The following is a 23333-nucleotide window of genomic DNA, read 5'->3' as shown; positions in this document are numbered from 1 at the left end:
TGATAAAGCCCCAAAAGTTTTTACTGTTCTTTTCTTTTTTTTTTTTTAACATTATTATTATTATTTTTATTTATTTATTTGTAATTTTTAAATTTTTTTTAATTTCGGTAACATTGGGTTATAACAATATATAGCTTTCAGATGTATATTGTAATATATTTCGAATTCTGTGTAGATTACATCATGTTCACCACCCAAAAACTAATTATAGTCCATCCCCTCACATGTGAGCCTAATCACCCCTTTTGCTGTCCCCCCACTTCCCCTATGGTAACCACCAATCCAATCTCCGTTGCTATGTGTTTGTTTGTCGTTGTTTTTATCTTCTACTTATGAGTGAGATCATATGGTATTTGACTTTCTCCCTCTGACCTATTTCACTCAGCATAATACCCTCAAGGACCATCCATATTTTTACAGATGGTGGGATTTCATCATTTCTTATGACTGAGTAGTGGTCCATTGTGTATATATACCACATCTTCTTTATCCATTTGTTCCTTGATGGGCAGCTAGGTTGCTTCCAAGTCTTGGCTGTTGTGTATAATGCTGCAATGAACATAGGGGTGCATGTATCTTTATGCCTTTGCATTTTCAAGTTCTTTGGATAAACACCAGCAGTGGAATAGCTGGATCAAGTGGTAGATCTGATCATAATTTCCTGAGGATACTCCATACTGCTTCCATAGTGGCTGCATCAGTTTGCACTCCCACCAGCAGTGTACAAGGGTTCCCTTCTCTCCACAACCTCTCCAACGCTTGTTGTTTCCTGTCTTGTTAATTATAGCCATTCTGACCAGAGTGAGGTGATACCTCATTGTAGTTTTGATTTGCATTTCCCTGATAGCTAATGATGTTGAGCATCTTTCATATGCCTGTTGGCCATCCGTATATCTTCTTTGGAGAAATCTCTGTTATGATCTTTTGCCTATTTTTAAATTGGGTTGTTGGTTTTTTTGTTGCTGAGATGTATGAGTTCTTTGTATGTTTTGGATATTAACTCCTTATCTGATATATGGTTTGCAAATATCTTCTCTCAATTGTTAGGTTGTCTTTTCATTTTGTTGATGGTTTCCTTTGCTGTGCAGAAGCTTTTTAGTTTGATGTAGTCCCATTTGTTCATTTTTTCTTTTGTTTCCCTTGCCCAGTCAGACACAGTACTTGAAAATATGCTGCTCAGACCGATGTCAAAGAGCATACCGCCTATGTTTTCTTCCAGAAGTTTCATGGTTTCGGGTCTTACATCCAAGTCTTTAATCCATTTTGAGTTAATTTTTGTGCATGGTATAAGGGAATGGTCTGCTTTCATTCTTTTACATGTGGCTGTCCAGTTTTCCCAACACCATTTATTGAAGAGACTCTCCTTACTCCATTGTATGCTCTTGGCTCCCTTGTCGAATATTAGCTGTCCATAAATGTGTGAGTTTATTTCTGGGCTCTCGAATCTGTTCCATTGATGAGTGTGTCTGTTTTTATGCCAGTACTATGCTGTTTTGGTTACTATGGCTTTGTAGTATGTTTTGAAATCAGGGAATGTGATACCTTTGTTCTTTTTCCTCAGGAATCCTTTGGCTATTCAGGGTCTTTTGTTGTTCCATATAAATTTTAGGATTCTTTGTTCTACTTCTGTGAAAAATGTTGTTGGAACTTTGATAGGGATTGCGTTGAATCTATAGCTTGCTTTAGGAAGTATGGACATTTTGACGATGTTAATTCTTCCAATCCAAGAGCACAGAATATCTTTCCATTTCTTTGTGTCTTCTTCGATTTCTTTCAACAATGTCTTATAGTTTTCAGTGTACTGATCTCTCACCTCTTTGGTTAAGTTTATTCCTAGGTATTCTATTATTTTTGTTGCAATTGTAAATGGGATTGTATTCTTAATTTTCTTTCTGCTACTTTGTTGCTAGTGTATAGAAATGCAACTGATTTTTTTTCAAAGATTTAATTTTTTTCCTTTTTCTCCCCAAAGCCCCCCGGTACTTAGTTGTATATTCTTCAATGTGGGTCCTTCTAGTTGTGGCATGTGGGACGCCACCTCACTGTGGCTTGATGAGCAGTGCCATGTCCACACCCAGGATTCAAACCAATGAAACACTGGGCCGCCTGCAGCGGAGCGCGCAAACTCAACTACTCGGCCATGGGGCCAGCCCCCAAAACGCAGCTGATTTTTGTATGTTGATTTTGTATCCCACGACTTCACTGTATTCTTTTACTGTTTCTAAAAGCTTTTTAGTGGATTCTTTAGGGTTTTCTATATATAAAATCAAGTCGTCTGCAAAGAGTGACAGTTTCACTTCTTCTTTTCCAATTTGTATCCCTTTTATTTCTTTTTCTTGCCTGATTGCTCTAGCTAGGACTTCCAATACTATGTTAAATAAGAGTGGTGACAGTGGGCATCCTTGTCTGGTTCCTGTTCTTAGAGGGATAGCTTTGGTTTTTCTCCATTGAGAATGATATTTGCTGTGGGTTTGTCATATATGGCCTTTATTATGTTGAGGTATTTTCCTTCTATACCCATTTATTTAGAGTTTTTGTCATAAATGGATGCTGTATCTTGTCAAATGCTTTCTCTGCATCTATTGGGATGATTGTGTGATTTTTATTCCTCATTTTGTTAATGTGGTGTACCACGTCGATAGATTTGTGGATGTTGAACCGTCCCTGAATGCCTGGAATGAAACCCACTTGATCATGATGTATATGATCTTTTTAATGTACTGTTGTATTTGATTTGCTAGTATTTTGTTGAGGATTTTTGCATCGATGTTCATCAGTGATATTGGCCTTTAATTTTCTTTTTTTGTGTTGTCCTTGTCTGGTTTTGGTATCAGGATGATGTTGGCTTCATAGAATGAGTTAAGAAGCCTCCCCTCCTCTTCAATTTTTTGGAGGAGTTTGAGAAGATAGGTATTAAGTCTTCTTTGAATCTTTGGTAGAATTCACCAGGGAAACCATCTGGTCCTGGACTTTTATTTTTTGGGAGGTTTTTGATTGCTGTTTTGGTCTCCTTACTGGTGATTGGTCTATTCAAATTCTCTACTTCTTCTTGGTCTAGTTTTGGAAGGTTGCATGTTTCTAAGAATTTATCCATTTCTTCTGGATTATCCAATTTGTTGGCATATAGCTTTTCATAGTATTCTCTTATCTTTTATATTTCTGAGATGTCCATTGTAATCTCTTCTCTTTCATTTCTGATTTTATTTTTTGAGCCTTCTCTCTTTTTTCTTGGTGAGGCTAGCTAAGGATTTGTCAATTTTGTTTATCTTTTCAAAGAACCAGCTCTTGGGTTCATTAATTTTTTCTGTTGTTTTTTTAGCCTCTATTTTGTTTATTTCTGCTCTGATTTTTATTATTTCCTTCCTTCTGCTGATTTTGGGCTTTGTTTTTTGCTCTTTTTCCAGTACCTTTAGATGCACTTTTAGATTGTTTATTTGGGGTTTTTCTTCTTTGTTGAGGTAGGCCTGAATTGCTACTTCCCTCTTAGAACCACTTTTGCTGTATCCCACAGATTTTGGCATGTTGTATTTTCATTTTCATTTGTCTCCAGGAATTTTTTTATTTCTCCTTTGATTTCTTCATTGACCCAATCGTTGTTCAGTAGCATTTTGTTTAATCTCCACATTTTTGTGACTTTTCTGGTTTTCTTCCTGTAGTTGATTTCTAGTTTCATCCCTTTGTGATCAGAAAAGATGCATGGTATTATTTCGATCTTCTTAAATTTATTGAGACTTGTTTTGTGGCCTAATATGTGATCAATGCTGGAGAATATTCCATGTGCATTTGAAAAGAATGTGTATTCTGTGATTTTTGGATAGAATGTTCTATATATATCTACTAAGACCATCTGGTCTAATGTGTCATGTAAGGTCAGTGTTTCCTTATTGATCTTCTGTTTGGATGATCTATCCATTGGTGTAAGTGGAGTGTTAAAGTCCCCTACTATTATTGTGTTACTGTCTATTTCTCCTTTTATGTCTGTTAATAATTGCTTTATATATTTAGGTGCTCCTATGTTGGGTGCATAGATATTTACAAGTGTTATATCTTCTTGTTGGATTGTTCCCTTTATCATTATGTAGTGCCCATCTTTGTCTCTTGTTACAGTTTTTGTTTTAAAGTCTATTTTGTCTGAAACAAGTATTGCTACTGCTGCTTTCTTTTCTTTGCCATTTGCGTGGAATATCTTTTTCCATCCTTTCACTTTCAGTTTGTGAGTGTCTGTAGGTCTGAAGTGTGTCTCTTGTATGCAGCATATACATGAGTCTTGTTTTTTTATCCAGTTGGCCACCCTATGCCTGTTGATTGGAGCATTTAGACCATTGACATTTAAAGTAGCTATTGATAAATATGTATTTATTGCCATTTTGTTACTTTTTTCCTGGGTGTTTTAGCAGTTCTTCTCTGTTCCTTTCTTTTTCTCTTGCTCTCTTCCCTTGTGGTTTGATGGCTTTCTTTAGTGATATGTTTGATTTTTTTTTTGTCTTACTTCATTGCTTTCTTATTATAGGTTTCTGATTTGTGATTACCATGAGGATCCTATATAATATTCTATGTATATTACAGTCTATATCGAGTTGATAGGCTCTTTAGCTTGACCTCTTTCTAAAAGCTCTACTTTGCACTCCCCTCTTCCCACGTTTTATGTTTTTCAAATCATATATAGTCTCTTGTTTAGTGTGTCTGTCCATTACCCTCTTATCATTGAAATAGGTGATTTTAGTACATTTGACTTTTAACATTCATGTTATCTTCACAAGTAGTTGATCTGATACCTTTACCATATTTTTACTTTTACAAGTGATTTTATTGACTGTTTTTTTCTGGTTTTCTTTTTTTTTTATAACTTTTTTTAAATCTCTATTTGTGGTCACTGCTTTCCCACTTAAATAGGTCCCTTCAGCATTTCTTGTAGAACTGCTTTCTTGGTGATAAGCTCCTTTAATTTTTGCTTGTCTGGGAAGCTCTTTATCTCTCCTTCCATTCTGAATGACAACCTTGATGGATAGAGTATTCTTGGCTGCAGGTTTTTTCCTTTTAGCACTTTAAACACATCATGCCATTCTCTTCTCGCCTGCAGGGTATCGGCTGAGAAGTCCGCTGATAGCCTTATGGGCTTTCCTTTGTATGTCACTTGTGGCCTTTCTCTTGCTGCTTTTAGGATTCTCTCTTATCTTTAATTTTGCACATTTTAACTATAATGTTTCTTGGTGTGGGCCTCCTTGGGCTGATCTTGTTTGGAGCTCTCTGTGCATCCTGTACTTGGAGATCTGTTTCCATCCTTAGGTTAGGAAAATTTTCATCTATTACTTCTTCAAATAAATTTTCTGCCCCTTTGTCTCTCTCTTTTCCTTCTGGGACACCTATAATACGAATGTTAGTGCACTTGATATAGTCCCAAAGTTCCCTTAGACTGTGCTTATTCTGTCTAATTCTTTTTTCTTTTTCCTGCTCAGCTTGGGAGATTTCCCCTAGTCTTGTGTCTAGCTCACTGATCTGTTCTTCTGCATCCTCTACTCTGCTCTTGAGTCCCTTTGGTGAATTTTTCATTTCCAGCATTGCATTCTTCATTTCTGATTGGTTCTTTTTTATATTTTCCAGTTCTTTGTTGATGAGCTCACTATGTTCATCCAGTCTTCTCCCAATATCTGTGAGCATCATTATGAGATTTTGTTTGAACTCTTTGTCAAGTAGAGCACTTATTTCTGTTTCATTTAGTCCTTTTTCTGGGGTTTTGTCCTGTTCCCTTGCTTGGAAAGTATTCCTTTGTCTCTTCATTATGCCTCTTTCTCTGTGCCTATTTCTATGTATCAGGTGATTCGGCTATGTCTCCTGATCTTGGAGGAGTGGCCTTATGTATGAGATGCCTTATGAGGCCCAGCAGTGTGCTTCCCTCTCGTCACCAGTCCAAATGATACAGGAGTGACCCCTTTGTGGGTTACTTGTGTCTTTCTGCTGTGGAAGGCTTTCTCTTAATGTAGGTACCCAGGGAGTCTAGTCTTTCCTTCCCTGGCCAGCTGTTTGTAAATCCGGTTTGGGGAGCTTCAGCACCATTGGCTACAAAGTCTATCAGCACACTCCTGTTGCAATTTTCCTCTTAATTGGGTTGGTACCCAGTGTAGATGGTTGCTAGGCTCAGGGGTTTACAGTTGCTATAGGCCTCAGGCCTACAAGGCTATTGTCAGGTCTCTTAGGAGTGCAGCTGAGTGGGTCTGGCCCTAGGCATGGGAGCACTCAATTGTTTCAGGCTTTGGAAGGTGGGGCTGATCCGTTTTATGGCTATTTGTGAAGCACAGGTCTTCTGCTGCTGATAAGCCTCACCCCCCACAGGACCACATACACTGTCAATACAGTCCTGGTCCATGCACACTTCCCAACCCCCTGGAGTGTACCCTGATGCCCCACTGCAAAGGCCTCCACCTCTCCAGCAATGCTCTCCAGAGTTCACCTGGTCCTCACACAGGCCCTGCCCCACAGAGGTGCACACACTTGCCTGCCTGTAGAGGATCAAGGCACCCAGTCAATGCAGGCTGACAAGTAGCCCGAGGGCTTGCTGTTGGGTGGGGCTGATCACTAGGACAGGCTGCCTGCCTTGGCTGAACTGGATTAAATCTGTGCTCCAGTGGGTGTGGCAGGCCCCTGGGCTAACAGACCAAGGGAAGAACGTCAATGGCGTCCACCGGGGTTTGTGTCAGCATGCTTGGACCAGGTCAGAACAATGGCCCCCACCAATGTCTCAGTCTCTGAAGAGGTCCCTCCTCTCACCAAGATGCCCCCAGAGCCCACCAGGTGAGTCTCATTTCACCAAAGTACTGTCAGTCTTCCCTCTGGTGATTTTAGGTTGCTGAGACAGGTGAGTTTATGCATGGGCCCTTTAAGACCCGAGTCTTTTCAGCTTTCATCTGATAGCTTTTCTGGGGGTATCCTCACTGAAGCTAATAGCCAGCCAAGCCAGACAGTAAGATCCTTGTCTCAGTTGTGCTGAGTCTGAAGGATGCTTATAGCAGTATTGGCACCCACTCTGGACCTCACTCCTCCAGCTGCGTACCTTAGGGTGGCTCCTGCCTGGCCAGCTGAGAAGCTCTGCTGCTCCCAAAGGTGGCTTTTTTTCCTCTTCAGCAGGGATTTCTGCCTCTTCTGCCTTAGTCAGCACTGTCCCTTGTTGTGGGGGTTCTTTTTTATCCAGTTTTCAGTTTCCTATTCAGGATAATTTTTCCAAAAATAGTTGTAACCTGGTTGTGTTCATGGGAGGAGACGAGTTCAGAGTCTCCTTATGCCACCATCTTGACGCGATCCCCCTCCAGTTTCTAGAGGTTACTCACTGTGATGGTTAATTTTATGTGTCAATTTGACTAGGCCACAGGGTGCTCAGATTTACTGTTCTTTTCAGTGACATAATTGAGAGAGAAAAAGATTGGGCCCAGGAGGCAGTGTACACACCTGTGGGTAGAGCTCTTGGGTTTCATGGCTAACGTTCCTCCTAAATATCCATTTGTCTTTTAAGCATTGTGTTTTATGGTATTTCACTTTATTCAGAAGTTTTTAATTTTCGTAAGATCAAGTCTATCAGTCTTTTTCCTTATGGCCTCCAAATTTCCTGTCTTGCTTAGAAAACCATCTTCATATCAAGATTATAACAACATTCTGCTAGTTTTTCTGTGAAAGCAGCCATAGCTAACATATAATAAATGAGTATAGCTGTGTTCCAACAAAACTTTTTTATGGACACTAAAATTTGAATTTCATATGTCATAAAATATTGTTCTTATTTTCACTTTTTTCCTCATTTAAAAATATAAAAACCATTTTTAGCTGGCAGGCTCTATGAAAACAGGCAATGGGCTGGACGTGGGCCGTCGCCTGCCAACCCCTGAACTAGAGAACCAAGTTGTCAGTCTCCCACTCCTAAAAATAGCCAAAATCAGAAAATAAAATTAATTTGTGGACATAGTACATTATTGATGCCTAAACTCAAAACATCAAACTGTAAAGACTCAACAGAACTCAAAACTACCAAACTATGATTTGAGGATATAGGACAATGTTTTTGCCTAGACTCAAACTATCATCTTTTTTCTTAGAACTCTTACTTCAAGCTTCATTCCTAAAGAGAATTTCTGCAGCTATCATAAAACATTGAATACAATAAAAATAACCTTCCTCAATAGCAGGCCATGGGGGAAGTGTTTATTGTTGGTGTTCCATTATGTTTCTAACTGCAATATCAGAGTTTTATCTTCTGTGAGTTATCAAGTGCAAAAAAAAGGCAGAGAGTAACCCAGGAAACTGGTACTGAGTCTGCTGCAAAAGACTTTTATCAGCAAAATCATTAAAGAGATAAGTTTCACCATCAAATTTAGACATTTTTTCTTCACTAAATTTTTTTCCTGAATTCTGTAATGCTAGCATATGCAGAACATTTGTAAAAGAACAATTCAAAGAAAAAATAAAATCACCATAATCTCACCTCCAAGACAGAATACACATTTAATCATACGACATAGTGTGATTATTTTCATATGTGTAATTTGATTACTATTATTATTTAATACACTTTACCTATTTCCCCATTCCCAGTGCTTCTCTCTCTCTTGTTCTCTCTCTCTCTCACACACACACACACACAGACACAGCAGGTTAGTAAGGTAGGTTTTATCTCTTAAGACCTTTGAAAAGTAATGCACGGATTACTGGTGGGGTGGCAGATTCTGTCAACAAGTACAGTACCTCTCCATTACAACTAACAAGAAACATTGGGTAAAAGTAAAACATTAAAGAAACACACACACACACCCCCACACACACTCAAGCTAGAATGAAATAAAGGGAAACCGTCAAGTTCCAGAAATGAAGAGGAACTGCAAAACCAAAGTGGTGAGCAGGATCTGTTGCTGCCTACCCTTGGGGCTTTCAGGCTGGAACATTACTCTAGGGGCTGTGGAATGAGTTTTAATGCTCACACAAAGAGAGTAAAAATAACTTTCACCTGTAAGAATTGGGAAGTTGGAACTGAACCATTTGTATAAAGCTTAGAACCTGAGGAGCTGCCTAGTCTGTTTAAAAGGGATTAGAAAACCTCTACCCAATATTCCAAGGAAGAAGCAAGGATGCTTTCTATTCACCTGGGGCTGGGGCTTGAAGGAGGAATAAAGAACACCCACTAAAAAAATCACTACCTCAAACATATTCTATGCACAGCTGAGGAATCTGAATTTATACAGTCAGGCACCACGTAATGATGTCTTGGTCAAAATGGACTACATATAGACAGTGGTCCCATAAGATTAGTACTGTACAGCCTAGGTGTGTAGTAGGCTGTACCATCCAGGTTTGCATAAGTACACACCATGATGTTTGCATGATGAAATTGCCTAATGACGCATTTCTCAGAAAGTAACCCTGTTTTTAAGCAACACATGACTACAGTTGGCCTCGTGTGAGAATCCCAAGTTGAGAAATTAACATAAATACTGGTGTCTCAAATATCTTGAAACTCCTAGAGCCACAGCAAAGCAATTGGGGAACTACTCTGTAGTACGTGACCCAAAGAATTCCTTTAGAAAAACAAGCCCTTCTGAAGATGAGAGCTTACTAAAAAATTACACACCCTGAAGGAGTCAGTAAACATTAAAAGTGAAAGAGTTAGCATCCCAAGGACTGGAGATAATAAAATAATATAACCAGAACATTTGAAGGGCTGGCCCCATGGCTGAGTGGTTAAGATCGTGCACTCTGCTTTGACGGCCTGGGGTTCACCAGTTTGGATCCTGGGCACAGACCTACACACAGCTCATCAAGCCATGCCAAGGTAGCATCCCACATAGAGGAACTAGAGGAACCTACAGCTAGGATATACAACTATGTTCTGGGGGGCTTTGGGGAGAAAAAAAAGAGGAAGATTGGCAACAGATGTTAGCTCAGGGCCAATCTTCCTCAAAAAAAAAAGAAAGAACATTTGAAATTATAAAGGAAATCAAATAAGGAATAGAAAACATAATTTGAAAAAAGAGAACTCAATGAAAATGAATACACTGACTTAAAAGAAGAATCAAATAAAATTCCAAGAAAAGAAATTTATAGTCATTGAAAGAAAAAACTCAGTGCATGGGTTAAATAGAAGATTAGGCAACCTAGAATTAGTTAAATGGAAAATAGATTTGATGAAGATAGTCAAAATTCAGAATATAGAGAGAAAAAGATGCGAAATATGAAGGAGAGGTTAAGATATATGAAGGACAGAAATAAAAAGATTCTCCATTCAGTAATGAGAGGCCCAGAAGGAGAAACTAGAGAGAATGAGAAAAATAAAATATTCAGATAATGGCTGTGAATTCTCCAAAGGTGAAAGAAACCCAAATCTTCAGATTGTTCCAAGCAGGATAAGGATATACAATCCACATCTAGATACGTTGTAGTAAAACTGTGAGGATGTGGAGAATTGGAATGCTTGGGCATTGCTGGTGGGACTGTAAAATGGTGCTGCCGCTGAAGAAAAGAGGTTGGTAGTTCCTCAAAAAGTTAAACACAGAATTACTATATAACCCAGTAATCCTACTTAGGTTATACCCCAAATCATTGAAAACAGATATTCAAACAAATACTTGTACACAATTGTTCATAGGGGTACTCTTCACAATAGCCAAAAGATGGAAACAACCAAAATGTCCATCAGTGAATAAACAAACTGTGGTATATCCAGAGAATGGAATATTATTCAGTCATAAACAATGAAGTACTGATACATGCTACAACACAGACGGACTGTGAAAACATTATGTTAAGTGAAAGAAAGTAGGCATAAAACGTTACAGATTGCATGATTCCATCTATTTAAATATCCAGAATAGGTAAATCTCTAGAGACAAAAAACATATAAGTGGTTGCCAGGGGTTGGGAGGAGGGAAGAATGGAGAGTGGCTTCTTCATGTGTGTGGGGCCTTCTTTGGAGGGTGATGAAAATGTTTTGGTATGTTAGAGGTAATGTTTACACAGCATTATGAATGTACTGAATGCCACTGAATTGTATACTTTAAGATGGTTAATTTTACTTTATATGAATTTCACCTCAATACAAAAAGAAAATAGATAAATTAGACTTCATCAAAATTAAAAACTTTTGTTATTCAAAGAATACCATCAAGAAAGCAAAAAGATAAGCCACAGAAAAGCAGAAAATATTTGCAAATCATACATCTGAGAAGGCATTTGTATCCAGACTATATAAAGAACTCTTACAAATCAACAATAAAAAGACAAACAACCTAATTATAAAATGGGCAAAAGACTTAAATAGACGTTTTCCCAAAGAAGATATATGAATAGCCAATAAACACAAGAAAAGATAGTCAACATAATTAATCATTAGGGAAATTCAGATCAAAACTATTATGAGATACCACGTCACACCCACTAGGATGACTACAATCAAAAAGACAGACAATAACAAGTGTTGCTGAGGATGTGGAGAAATTAGAACCCACGTACATTGCTGGTGGAAGTGCAAAATTGTGCCACTACTTTGGAAAACAGTCTGGCAGTTCCTCAAAATGTTAAATAGAGTTACCATACAACCCTGGAATTCTTTTCCTATGGAGAAATGAAAACATATTGTCCACACAAAAACCTTTATACAAATATTTGTAGCAGTATTATTCATAATAGCCAAAAAATGGAAGCAACCCAATGTCCCTCATATTCTCTGGCAATGAAAAGGAATGAAGTACTGATACATACTACAACATAGATGAACCTTAAAAACATCATGCTAAGTGGAAGAAGCCAGACACAAAAGGCCACATATTGTATGGTTTCATTTATGTGAAATGTCCAGAAAGGCAAGTTTATAGAGACAGAAAGTTGATTAGTGGTTGTCTAGGGCTAGGGGAGAGGGAGATGCAGAGTGACTGCTTATGCATATGGGGTTTCTTTTGGGGACGATAAAAATGTCCTAAAATTAGATTGTAGTGATGGTCACACAACACTGTGAATATGCAAAAACCCATTGAATTATACACATTAAATGGGTAAATGTATACTATGTGAATTATATCTCAATAAAGGTGCCATAGAAAAAAAAGTAATGAAAAAAGAGATCCGAATCATAATGTCAGCTGCAGAATTTATGTATGCTGAGTAACAAGTCACCCCCAAATAGCAAACATTTATTATATCACATAGTTTCTGAGGGTCAGGAATCCTAGAGTGGCTCTTCTGGATAGTTCTGGCTCTGAGTTTCTCATAAGGTTGTAGTCATGCTGCCAGCTGATGCTGCAGTCTCTGAAGATTTGACTGAATCCAGAGGATCTCCTTCCAAACTTATGTGGCTGCTGGCAAGAGGCTTTAGTTCTTTGCCACATGGACCTTGCCACGGGCCTGTTTGCAACATGCCTTCTCCCAGAGTAACTGATGAGAAAGAAAGAGTGTGTGCAAGCCCAAGACAGATGTTGTAGTCTTTTATAACCTCATCTTGGACCCAGCATACCCCCACCTCTGCCATATTCCCTTGGTCACACAGACCAACCCTGAGACAATACACAAGGGTATGAATCCCAGGAGACAGGGATCACTGGGGACCCTCCTGAACCACCATCTTATACACATGTTGTACCACAGCAACAAATACCCGAACAGACTGTGACAAAGACTGCTTGTTGTCCCCTAATCTCCTCCCCCTTGTCTACAGTAATAAGCCCCTCCTCCCAACTTTAACCTGGGCTCATGACTGCCTCTATTGAATAAAAAGTTCATTTCCTAGCCCACCTTTGCAACTAGGTGTTGCCATTTGGTTAAGATCTGGCTGAAGGGAAGTAAGGAAGTGATGTGTGTAACATTCTGGAGTGTGTTTATTAAAGAAAGGGGCTGTGACCCTTCTACCTCCTTCTTCCATCCTGCTGCTTGTAATATGGATGTGTTGGTTGAAGCGCCATTTTGGACCATGAGAGCCAAGGCTCTATTCTAGGGCTGGGAGAGCAGAAAGCTAGAAGCAGCCTGGGTTCCAGAAAAGTCTAGATTTACCATACTAGCCTTATGACCCTTAATTATGGATTTTTATGAGATGTATTTTTTTTAAGCATCTGAATAATACAGTATGTAGGAGATGTAACAAGTATATGGAGAAAATTATAACACTCTATTGAAGGACATAAAGGAAGACCTAAGTAAATGGAAAGCTATATTATGCCCATGTTTGGGAAGACAGAATATTTTAAGAAAGCCAGTTTTCTCCAAATTAATCTTTAAACTCAATGTATTTTTCAAACAAAATCCTGATAATATCTCTTGTAGAATTTACTAAGTTGACTCTAAAACTCATATACAAGAGTACAGGTCCAAGAATAATCAAGACAATTTTTAGGAATAATAAGGAAGGAAGGCTTTAAAGCATAGACTTAATATCTAAAAATTAAAACAGAAAGATGGGGCACAAAGAGGCTTCAACTGTATTTGTAAAATTTAATTAAACAGAAAAAATATTTATAGCAAGTTTGGCAATAACATTTATTATGTTTGTATAGTGGGTACATGGGTGCTTGTTTCTCTGGCTTTTCTTCAATTTTGAAATATTTCATAATACAAAGAATTAAAAATAAAATACTTGGTAGGAGAAGGTTAACGAAAAGAAAGAAAAAAATGCCATGTGCCTACCTCTGAGGATTAATTGTTAGCTTGTTTCCTCAGTCTATGCTATGTCTTGCATCGCCTAAAAAGAGGCAAAGGAATGTGATGAAAGAACATGGGTTTTGGATACAAACAGGAAATCTGGATTTATATCCAAATTCCCCCACTTACTATCTGATTTAGGCAAGTCATACAGCCTCTTAGCCTGATTTTCCTTGTCTGGATCATGGGATAAGGTACTCACTGTAGATGACCGTCCTGAGGTCATCTCAGGTCAAGGTTGTCCTCATCCATGGCGACCGCCTTTGATACAACTGACAAAGCTTCTCTCTACACACTTGCAAGATTATAAAATAACTCAAAAGATATGTAGGGGAAACCAAGAAATTCAAAGCTTTTCAGATCTATAATACAAATGCCTGAAATATTGCATAGAGTGTTTTCTTTACCCTTTGGTCAATAATGCTTTCTTTACATTTATGGAATCTTGCAAATTTTCCTTCAAGTTATTCTGAAAAACGTTTGTGGTACTATTATAATTCTGATTCCTTCAGTGGATGATCAGATAGTGTTCTCCCTTTTCTGCACACGGTGTGTGGTCTGACAGTGGATAGAGAAATAAGAAAACTTGAGTTTTAGTTTGGTTTTGCCATAGACCTTATCTTCAAGATCCTGCACTTAAGAAACATTAGAATTGTTAGTAAATAAATGCTTGTAAGATTCTTTGAGATTAGGAGAAAAATTCCAGACTGGTCTGAAGGTTATTATTGGTTTACGACATCATCATCATCATCATTATATTATCACCACCTAATACAGATGTGAATATCTGGTGAAGAACAATTACTTTCGAAGGAAATGGTAAATGTGCTTTTAGATAACTTTTATTTGATGAATGTTCCCAAATGCTTAATTTCTAAATATTTCTTCTGGTTTTCTTTTTTGTCCTTTCTCTTGCTAGGAAAGGCACCAATGCCCAGACCTGGCTACAAGCCTCAGGAACCGAATGGCTGCAGCTCCCATTTCCTGGGTCTCAAGGTACCAGGAAGTGTATGTACTACCACCAATATTTTCTCAGTAGATTGGTTTTTAACTAAGACTAGTCCAAGAGTTATCACTAATGGAAGTGATCACTTATGGAATATGTTGAGCAATCTAATTAAATTTTTAAAAATTGGATATGGACAAAGGGAGATAATTTTCAAAGAAAGTGCCTGATTTTCTTTTCTCAGAGGCAGCTGTCCCTCAGATAAGGCCTTGTGTAGCGATCTCTGAAGTCACCATGGCGAATGTCAGCTGAGCCTTAGGGGATCAAACATAACTTAGTTTGAAATAGAGCTGAGAAGTTTGACTGACTTACATTAGTGAGACTTTCCAGGGATGGGCTGGAGCCAGCTGGTGCTGACAAGTGAGAGCTGATTGTTGCGTTGTCAGGACCCTTGCCACTGGTTGAATTCATGTCTGTAGTGTCAGGTCAGCAATGTTTGCAGCATTAACATCACAGCAATCTGCAAACACATCCACCCACCCCAACCCTCCACACCCAACTGCTGACCATTTCTCAAACTGGCGGCCTCCTCTAAAAAAAGTAATACATTGATTTCTTGTAAGACCTTTTAAGGCCCTTTTACCTGTCTCACTTTAGAAAAGAGGTTTTATGTAAAACGCAGGTAGATGGATTTCATATCTAAACTATGATTTTGAATTGTGAATTAATCAGGCTAAACTTCATTTTTATGACAAATCAAAAGCTTTTACTTTGTAATGATTTTCCAAGCAGCATGTTTATTCTTCTAACTAAAATCCTGCTCACCCATGTGGCATTTTTGTGCAAATTGGAAAAAGATCCCCTTTCCTCAAGACAGTTTTCTTCCACTGTCAGAAATTTATCTTAATACACTGATTTTGTTAGAAAAGGAAATTTGACTGCCATTGGCTAAACAGTTTTCTTAATAAATATATAAATCCATGATTCTTGTGGAAGGTGCCCTCTTAGATATGACTCTCTTGTGCACTGCACGACCTGCACAGCTGTCCTCCTAGCCTTGTCCATAATTGTCAATACTGTCTATATGGACATGGAAGGAAGACAATCCTTTCAAATGTACAAATTTATTAGAAAACCCGCATATTTTTGGCTAATATATTTTACTTGATATCAACTTAGTACCTATGGAAGTGGTATGCACTCTATTTTGGGAGTGATGTCATTTTGTTTACTGGTACATATATCATTCAGAACTAGTTCAAGAATTTCCAATTTAGTTGAACTGAATGATAGCCACTATATTTACTGATTCTCAGTTACCTCTGTTGTGACATATTTTTGGTTTTAGGGTGAAGTACAAGCAAAGTAGTTTACTTCAGATATCAGATGATGGGAATATACCCAGAATTGCACAGTCCAGGCAGTTGCCTGGTCTAATCAGTTAGATTATCTCTTAATGTAATAATATTTTTTTCTGCTTAAAAGGAGATTTTAAACTGCCAAAGTCCATATTTTGCTTTAGGTGGGCTTGGAGTAAAAGTTCAATAACAGAACTCCAAAGGAGACCCAAGAGGAAAGGATCTATGACAGCTGATTAATCCATCCCCGCCCATACCCTGAAACCAGGTGTTCACAGCTTCCATCCAAGTCCAAGGGTATATCATCAGAAGAGGTGCAAAAGATTCCGAGATGCTCTACCCACATCTAGACTCCCCCTGTTCCAATCTATTTTATATGCCACAGAATGATCACTCCTGTTTAATCACTCCTTGTATCATGTCCCTTCATTGCTCAAGAGTCTTTACCAAATCTATCTAGTTACTTTGGAAATCAAGGCCATTCATCAACTTGCCTTTCTCTCTAATTAAAAAAAAAAGAAAAAAAAATATATACACACATTGCCCTGCTAAGACCTTTGCAGGACTAAACAACCCAACTGACTTGCCCACATATGATTTGCTCGTTATTTCCCCGCCTTACCTACTATATCCTAAGTCTACTCTGATCTCTAGGAACCCTCACAAAAAGATTTCTGTTTGATAACTCTATGTGTGGCATTCTATGAACTTAGTTTATGCCACAACATTTACTATTGTTTATAGATTGCTTAGTAAATGTGTGTGTGTGATATTGTCATTTGACCATAGGCCCCTTGTTGTCAGGGATGATGTGTTCTCTGTCCCACTCTGCTTCCCAATACATACAGGCACATACACACATCCTTAAAACAGTGCTGTATGGGATGGGTCCCTGATAAATACTGATGACTTTTTGATGAACTGGGGCTTAATTTTTCATACTTCTGAGCCTTGGAATCCTTTGCTCAAACAAAATCTCATGTAATTCAGGTTTTAGTTGAATTTGGAAGTCTCAAAGCTTTGCCCTTTTGATTAACGTCTCAACTTTATTTTTACCACTGTAGTGGCCCGTGAATTTGAAAATTACTAAAATCTAAAATACAAAGAGGAAAAATAGGTCATTGAATTATTAAACTAATAACTAAGCTGTGATTGAAATTTAGCTTCCTGTGACTGTCAACCTAATGTATCCTCTAGAGTCACTGGTGTTTCTGAATTGATCTGAATACGTAACAGGAATTTGAGAACTGGCTAGTTAATAACAAGGTGGGAAAGGTTGCCTAAGGTCCTTGGTCTAAACGTGGCATTTTCTTCCTTCTCTTGTCTTTCTTCACTTTTCCCCAGATGGACTTGGGCATTCCAGCTATGACCAAGTGCTGCAACCAGCTGGATATCTGTTATGACACTTGTGGTGCCAATAAGTATCGCTGTGATGCAAAATTCCGATGGTGTCTCCACTCTATCTGCTCCGACCTTAAGCGGAGTCTAGGCTTTGTCTCCAATGTGGAAGGTAGGTATCTTAAGGGCATCTACTTGTGAGCAGGGAGTTTTGTGTCCGTTTTTACACATTAATGTAGCCAGATTGCCTTTATAAAGAGACCATCAGAGCTCACTGAACTTTCTTTATAGAACACTGTGCCCAATACAGGAAAGGGCGAGGGAAGATTCTGGGCACTCCACTAAAGTTCTTGCTGTCCTGCCCAGGAGCTGCTGGCACCACTCCTAATGGACAGGCCACACCAAAGCCTTCCACAGATACAAAAATCCATCCTTTAAGACTGGAGAAAGAGTCGCCCAACTGGCTTTAGTTATCCATTCCACTGTTAAATAATTTTCCATACTGGGAGTTATTCTGTATAAGACCACTTGGTTTCGTTTAAGCCCTTTTTTTTATTATTTTGTTCTCAGTCAGGGAAAGAATTTTTAAAACCCTATCTTTTTTGTGTAGAAACCTATGTGTACTTGAGGATAATTATTTTTAAACAACGGTTTAGCTACCCAATTTCTGACACTGATTCTGTAGTTTCTTTTTCCTAATTTACCTTAGGAAAAGTTTTAATCCTTTAGTTTCTGAAGCCAGAACATTATACCCAGGTATTAGCATTATATATTTTTAGATGGTGAAGTTTGAAATTCAGGCTTATAAAGAGTTGACCCCATGCCACTGAGAAAGTCAACAGTAGAAAGAACCTTGGATCTTGTTCATAGATCAATGTCTAGAATGTAGTCCTAAAGTGAATGTGTGAGGGCTTAAAAATATGAATACTAAATTAGGCCCTGTAAAAGGGAGTATCACTTTATTTGTGCCTACAAAACGTGAAAAATTGCCTCCTGCTAATCTAGGGTCAGGTCAAATTTCCTTCTTCAAGCAATGTCCTATTCATTCTTTCTCCTAAACATCTATTTGATATACCACTTGCCTGGTTAACTGTCAATTAACCCAATCTCAGGTTCACATCCAATCTATTCATGCCATAGGGACCAGATATACTTTTATACTATACAAATCTGGTCATCTCCACCCTCTGTGTAAGTCCTTCAATAGTTTCTTCTTCCTTAGAATTAAATCCAAACTCCTTGGTATGACGTACATAGCCCTTTCTGATTCAGCCCTAGCTTACCTCTCCAGCATCATCTTGCTTATTTTGGATTTCTCTCCTGACTTCTGCTATTTCAAACTACTTGGTTGATAGCCTGTATCTTTCTGCCTCTTCAGTTCCCTCTGCTTGGAACACTCTGATCATTCATTTTCTTGTTGTTGTTGAAACAGCTTTATTGATATATAATTCATGTGCTATACAATTCAAACACTTAAATGCTTTTTTAATATGTTCACAGAGTTATGCACTCAGTTCCATAAGCAATTTGAGAATACTTTCACTACTCCAGAAGGAAACCCCATGGCCATTAGCAGTCTCCCCCCGTCCTTCCCCTTCCCAGCTCTAGGCACCCACTAATCTCTCTATCTCTATAGATTTGCCTATTCTGGACATTTCATATAAATGGAATCATAAAATATGTGGTCTTCTGTAACTGGCTTTTTTCAATTAGCAAAGTTTATCCATGTTGTAGCATGTATCAGTATTTCATTCCTTTTTATTGCTAAATAATATTACATTGTATGTATATAACATTTTATTTATCCATTCCTCAATTGATGGACATTTGGGTTGTTTCCATTTTTTGGCTCTTATGAATAATTCTGGTGTGAACATTTATGTACAAGTTTTCCTGGAGGCATATGTTTTCATTTCTTTTGAGTATGTTACCTCAGAAGGGAATTTCTGGGTTATATGGTAATTTTATGACAAGCTGTTTTCCAGAGCAGCCACACCATTTCACATTCCCACCAGCAATGTAATAAGGTTCCAGTTTCTTCACATCCTTACCAATACTTGTTATTACCTGTCTTTTTTGTTATAGACCCTAGTGGGTATGGAGTGATATCCATACTGTGGATATGATTTGCATTTTTTGATTTGCATTTCCCTGATTGCTAATGATATTGAGCATCTTTTTATGTGCTTATTGGCCATTAAATATCTCCTTTGGAGAAATTTCTATTCAGATCTTTTGCCCCTTTTTTAATTGGGTTGTCTTTTTATCATTGAGTTATAAGAGTTCTTTGTATATTCTGGACGCAAGTCCTTTATCAGACATATGATTTGAAAATACTTTCTCTCATTTTGTGGGTTGTTTTTTCACTTTCTTGATGATATCATTTGCAGCACAGAAGTTTTACATTTTGATTAAGTCAAATTTATTTATTTTTTCTTTTCTTGCTTGTACTTTTGGTGTCGTATGTAAGAAGATTTTGCCCAAACCAAGGTCACAAAGATTTACTCCTTTGTTTTCTTCTAAGAGTTTTTTTTTTTATTTTTTAGCTCATATGACCCATTTTTAGTTAATTTTAGTGAATGGTGTAAGAAAGGGCTCCGACTTCATCCTTTTGTATGTGGATATCCAGTTGTTCCTGCACGATTTGTTGAAAAAGACTATTCTTTTTCATTAAATTGTCTTTGTACCCTTGTCAGAAATCAATTGACCATAAATGCAGTGTTTATCTCTAGACTCTCAATCCTATTCCGTTGATCTATGCCACGATCACACTGTTTTTATTCCTGTGGTTTTGTAGTAAATTTTGAAATGAGGAAGTGTCCTTCAACTTTGTTCTTCTTTTTCAAGTTTGTTTTGGATATTGTCAATCCATTATATTTCCATATGATTTTCAGGTTCAGCTCATAAGTTTCTTTAAGAAATGGCAGTTGATGGGGCCAGCCCAGTGGCACAGAGGCTAAGTGTGCATGTTCCACTTCGGCGGCCCGGGGTTCGCCGGTTCAGATCCGGGTGCAGACATGGCACCATTTGGCAAGCCATGCTGTGGTAGGTGTCCCACATATAAAGTAGAGGAAGATGGGCACAGATGTTAGCTCAGGCCCAGTCTTCCTCAGCAAAAGGAGGAGGATTGGCAGCAGATGTTAGCTCATGGCTAATCTTCCTCAAAAAAAAAAAAAAAAGAAATGGCAGTTGGAATTTTGATGGGGCTTTTGTTGAATCTGTACATCTATTTGAGCAGTATTGCCATCTTAACGAAATAATATTTTCTGATCAATGAACATTAATATTTTTCCATTTATTTGGGTCTTCTTTAATTTTTTTCAATGTTCTATAGTTTTCAGATCACAAGTCTTTTGTATAATTTATTTCTAAATATTTTATTCTTTTTGATGCTATTGTAAATGGAATTGTTTTCTTAATTTTATTTTCAGATCATTCATTGATAATGTATAAAAATACAATTAATTTTTGTATATTGATCTTTTTTCTTGCAACATTGCTGTGGTCATTTATTACTTCTAATAGAGTTTTGGTGGAATCCTTAGGCTTTTCTAGACACAAGCTACTGTAACCTGCATATTGTCTTCCTTTCTAGTTTGGATGCCTTTTATTTATTTCTCTTGCCAATTGCCTTGGCTAGAACTTCCAGTACAATATTGAATAAAAGTGGTGAAAGCAATGTTGAGATTAAACAACATGCTAAGAAATCAAAAGAGAAATAAAAAAATACCTTGAAATAAGTGAAAATGGAAATACAACATACCAAAACTTATGGGATGCAGCAAAAGCAGTTCTAAGAGGGACGTTCATAGTGATAAATACCTACATCAAGAAACAAGAAAAATCTCAAATAAACAACATAACTTTACACCTCAAGGAACTAGAAAAAGAAAAGTAAACAAAGCCCAAAGTTAGTAGAAGGAAGGAAATAACAAAGACCAGAGCAGAAATAAATGGAAGAGAGACTAAAAAGACATTTGAAAAGATCAATGAAATTAAGAGCTGGTACTTTGAAAAGATAAACAAAATAGACAAATCTTTAGCTAGACTTACCAAGAAAAAAAGACAGTAGACTCAGAAATAAAATCAGAAATGAGAAAGGAGGGGCCAATCCCATGGCTGAGTGGCTAAATTTGCATGCTCCACTTCAGTGGCCCAGGGTTTTGCCAGTTCAGATCCTGGGTGTGGACATGGCACTGCTTATCAAGCCATGCTGATGCAGCATCCCACATAGCACAACCAGAAGGACCTACAAGTAGAATATACAACTATGTCCTGGGGGGCTTTGGAGGAAAGAAGAAGAAGAAGAAGAAAAAAAAGAAATGAAAAAGAAAATGTTACAACTGTACCACAGAAATACAAAGTATCAAAAGAGACTAATATGAACACTTATATGCCAACAAATTGGACAATGCAGAAGAAATGGGTAAATTCCTAGAAACATACAACATACCAAGACTGAATCATGAAGAAAACGAAACTCTGAACAGACCAATTGCTAGTAAGGAGATTGAATCAGCCATCAAAAATCTCCCAAGAAACAAAAGTCCAGATCCAGATGGCTCCCTTTTTAAAGTGGTTTCAATATTTAAAGAATAATTAATCTTCCATTTAAATGGTTTCAACATTGAAAGAAGAATTAACACCAGTCCTTCTCAAACTCTTCCAAAAAAAGAAGAGGAGGGAACACTTCCAAAATCATTTTACGAGGTCAGCATTACCCTGATACCAAAAACAGACAAGGATACCACAAGAAAAGAAAATTACAGGCCAATATCCCTGATGAACATAGATGCAAAAATCCTCGAAATATTATCAAACTAAATTCAACAATACGTTAAAAGGATCATATACCATGATCAAGTGGGATTTATTCCAGGGATGCAGGGGTGGTTCAACATCTGCAAATCATCCCCAATGTAACACATACATTAACAAAATAAAGGATGAAAATTATGTGATCATCTCAATAGATGTACAAAAATCATTTGACCAAATTTAGCATCCATTTATAATAAAAACTCTCAACAAAGTAGGTATAAAGTGAATGTACCTCAACATAATAACATCATATTCAGTGGTGAAAAGCTGAAAGCTTTTCCTCTAAGATCAGGAACAAGACAAGGATGCCCACTCTCATCACTTTTATTTAACATAATATTGGAAGTCCTAGCCAGAGCAATTAGGAAAGAAAATAAAATAAAAGGCATCCAAATCAGAAAGGAAGAAGCAAAACTGGCGCTATTTGCAGATGACATGATATTATATATAGAAACCCTAAAGACTCCACCAAAAAACTGTTAGAACTAGTAAATGAATTCAGTAAAGTTGCAGAATACAAAATCAATACACAAAAATCTGTTGCATTTCTATACACTAATAATGAACTATCAGAAAGAGAAATTAAGAAAACAATCCCATTTACAACTGCATCATAAAGAATAAAATACCTAGGAATAAATTTAAACAAAAGGTGAAAGACCTGTACATTGAAAGCTATAGGACATTGATGAAAGAAATTGAAGAAGACACAAACAAATGGAAAGATATTCTGTGCCCGTGGATTGGAAAAATTAATATTGTTAAAATGTCCATACTACCCAAAGCAATCTACAGATCCAATGCAATCCCTATCAAAATTCCAATGGAAGGTGTTCTGAGATGCTTTCCTTAATAATTCTTACCCTAAAAGGATAGAGACTCTTTCTGTGGGCTCCCATACCACCTCAGGGTTACTTCCATCATGGTGTAGTATAACTATCTGTTTACCTGTCCATCCTGTCCACCTCTTTGTCCAAACTGTGAGATCCTTGAGTTGGGATCTCTTTGGTCTGTATCTCTGATGCCTAACAGAGTGGCTGACCAACATATCCAATACACACACACATATTTTTTCAATGAATGAATGGTTACTCAGCCCACACTTGTACAGGGAAAGCTATAGGAAACACAGTAGTGTTATCTGGGAGTACTCTGCAAAAATGTTAGATTTTTCATGGAGTGGAGCACAGTAATACAGGAGATTCTGATTG

At 37.6% G+C, this 23333-nt stretch overlaps 1 protein-coding gene across 4 annotated transcripts in view; it reads left to right on the top strand.

The window, feature by feature from the left end:
- The window catches only part of PLA2G12B (phospholipase A2 group XIIB), a 29341-nt gene that overhangs the window by 4249 nt on the left and 1759 nt on the right, over window positions 1-23333 (top strand). For 2 of the 4 annotated variants that reach the window (XM_014858901.3, XM_014858900.3), the window contains exons 2-3: window positions 14579-14667; window positions 17308-17473. In XM_014858901.3, the coding sequence (XP_014714387.1) occupies window positions 14579-14667; window positions 17308-17473 (255 nt within the window). The remainder of the gene's footprint in view (window positions 1-14578; window positions 14668-17307; window positions 17474-23333) is intronic. The other 2 variants (XM_070489960.1, XM_014858902.3) reach the window with 1 other exon arrangement.

Source organism: Equus asinus, chromosome 2, assembly GCF_041296235.1.
Source record: "Equus asinus isolate D_3611 breed Donkey chromosome 2, EquAss-T2T_v2, whole genome shotgun sequence".
Lineage (NCBI taxonomy): Eukaryota > Metazoa > Chordata > Mammalia > Perissodactyla > Equidae > Equus > Equus asinus.
This window is presented reverse-complemented; position numbering and strand designations above follow the sequence as displayed.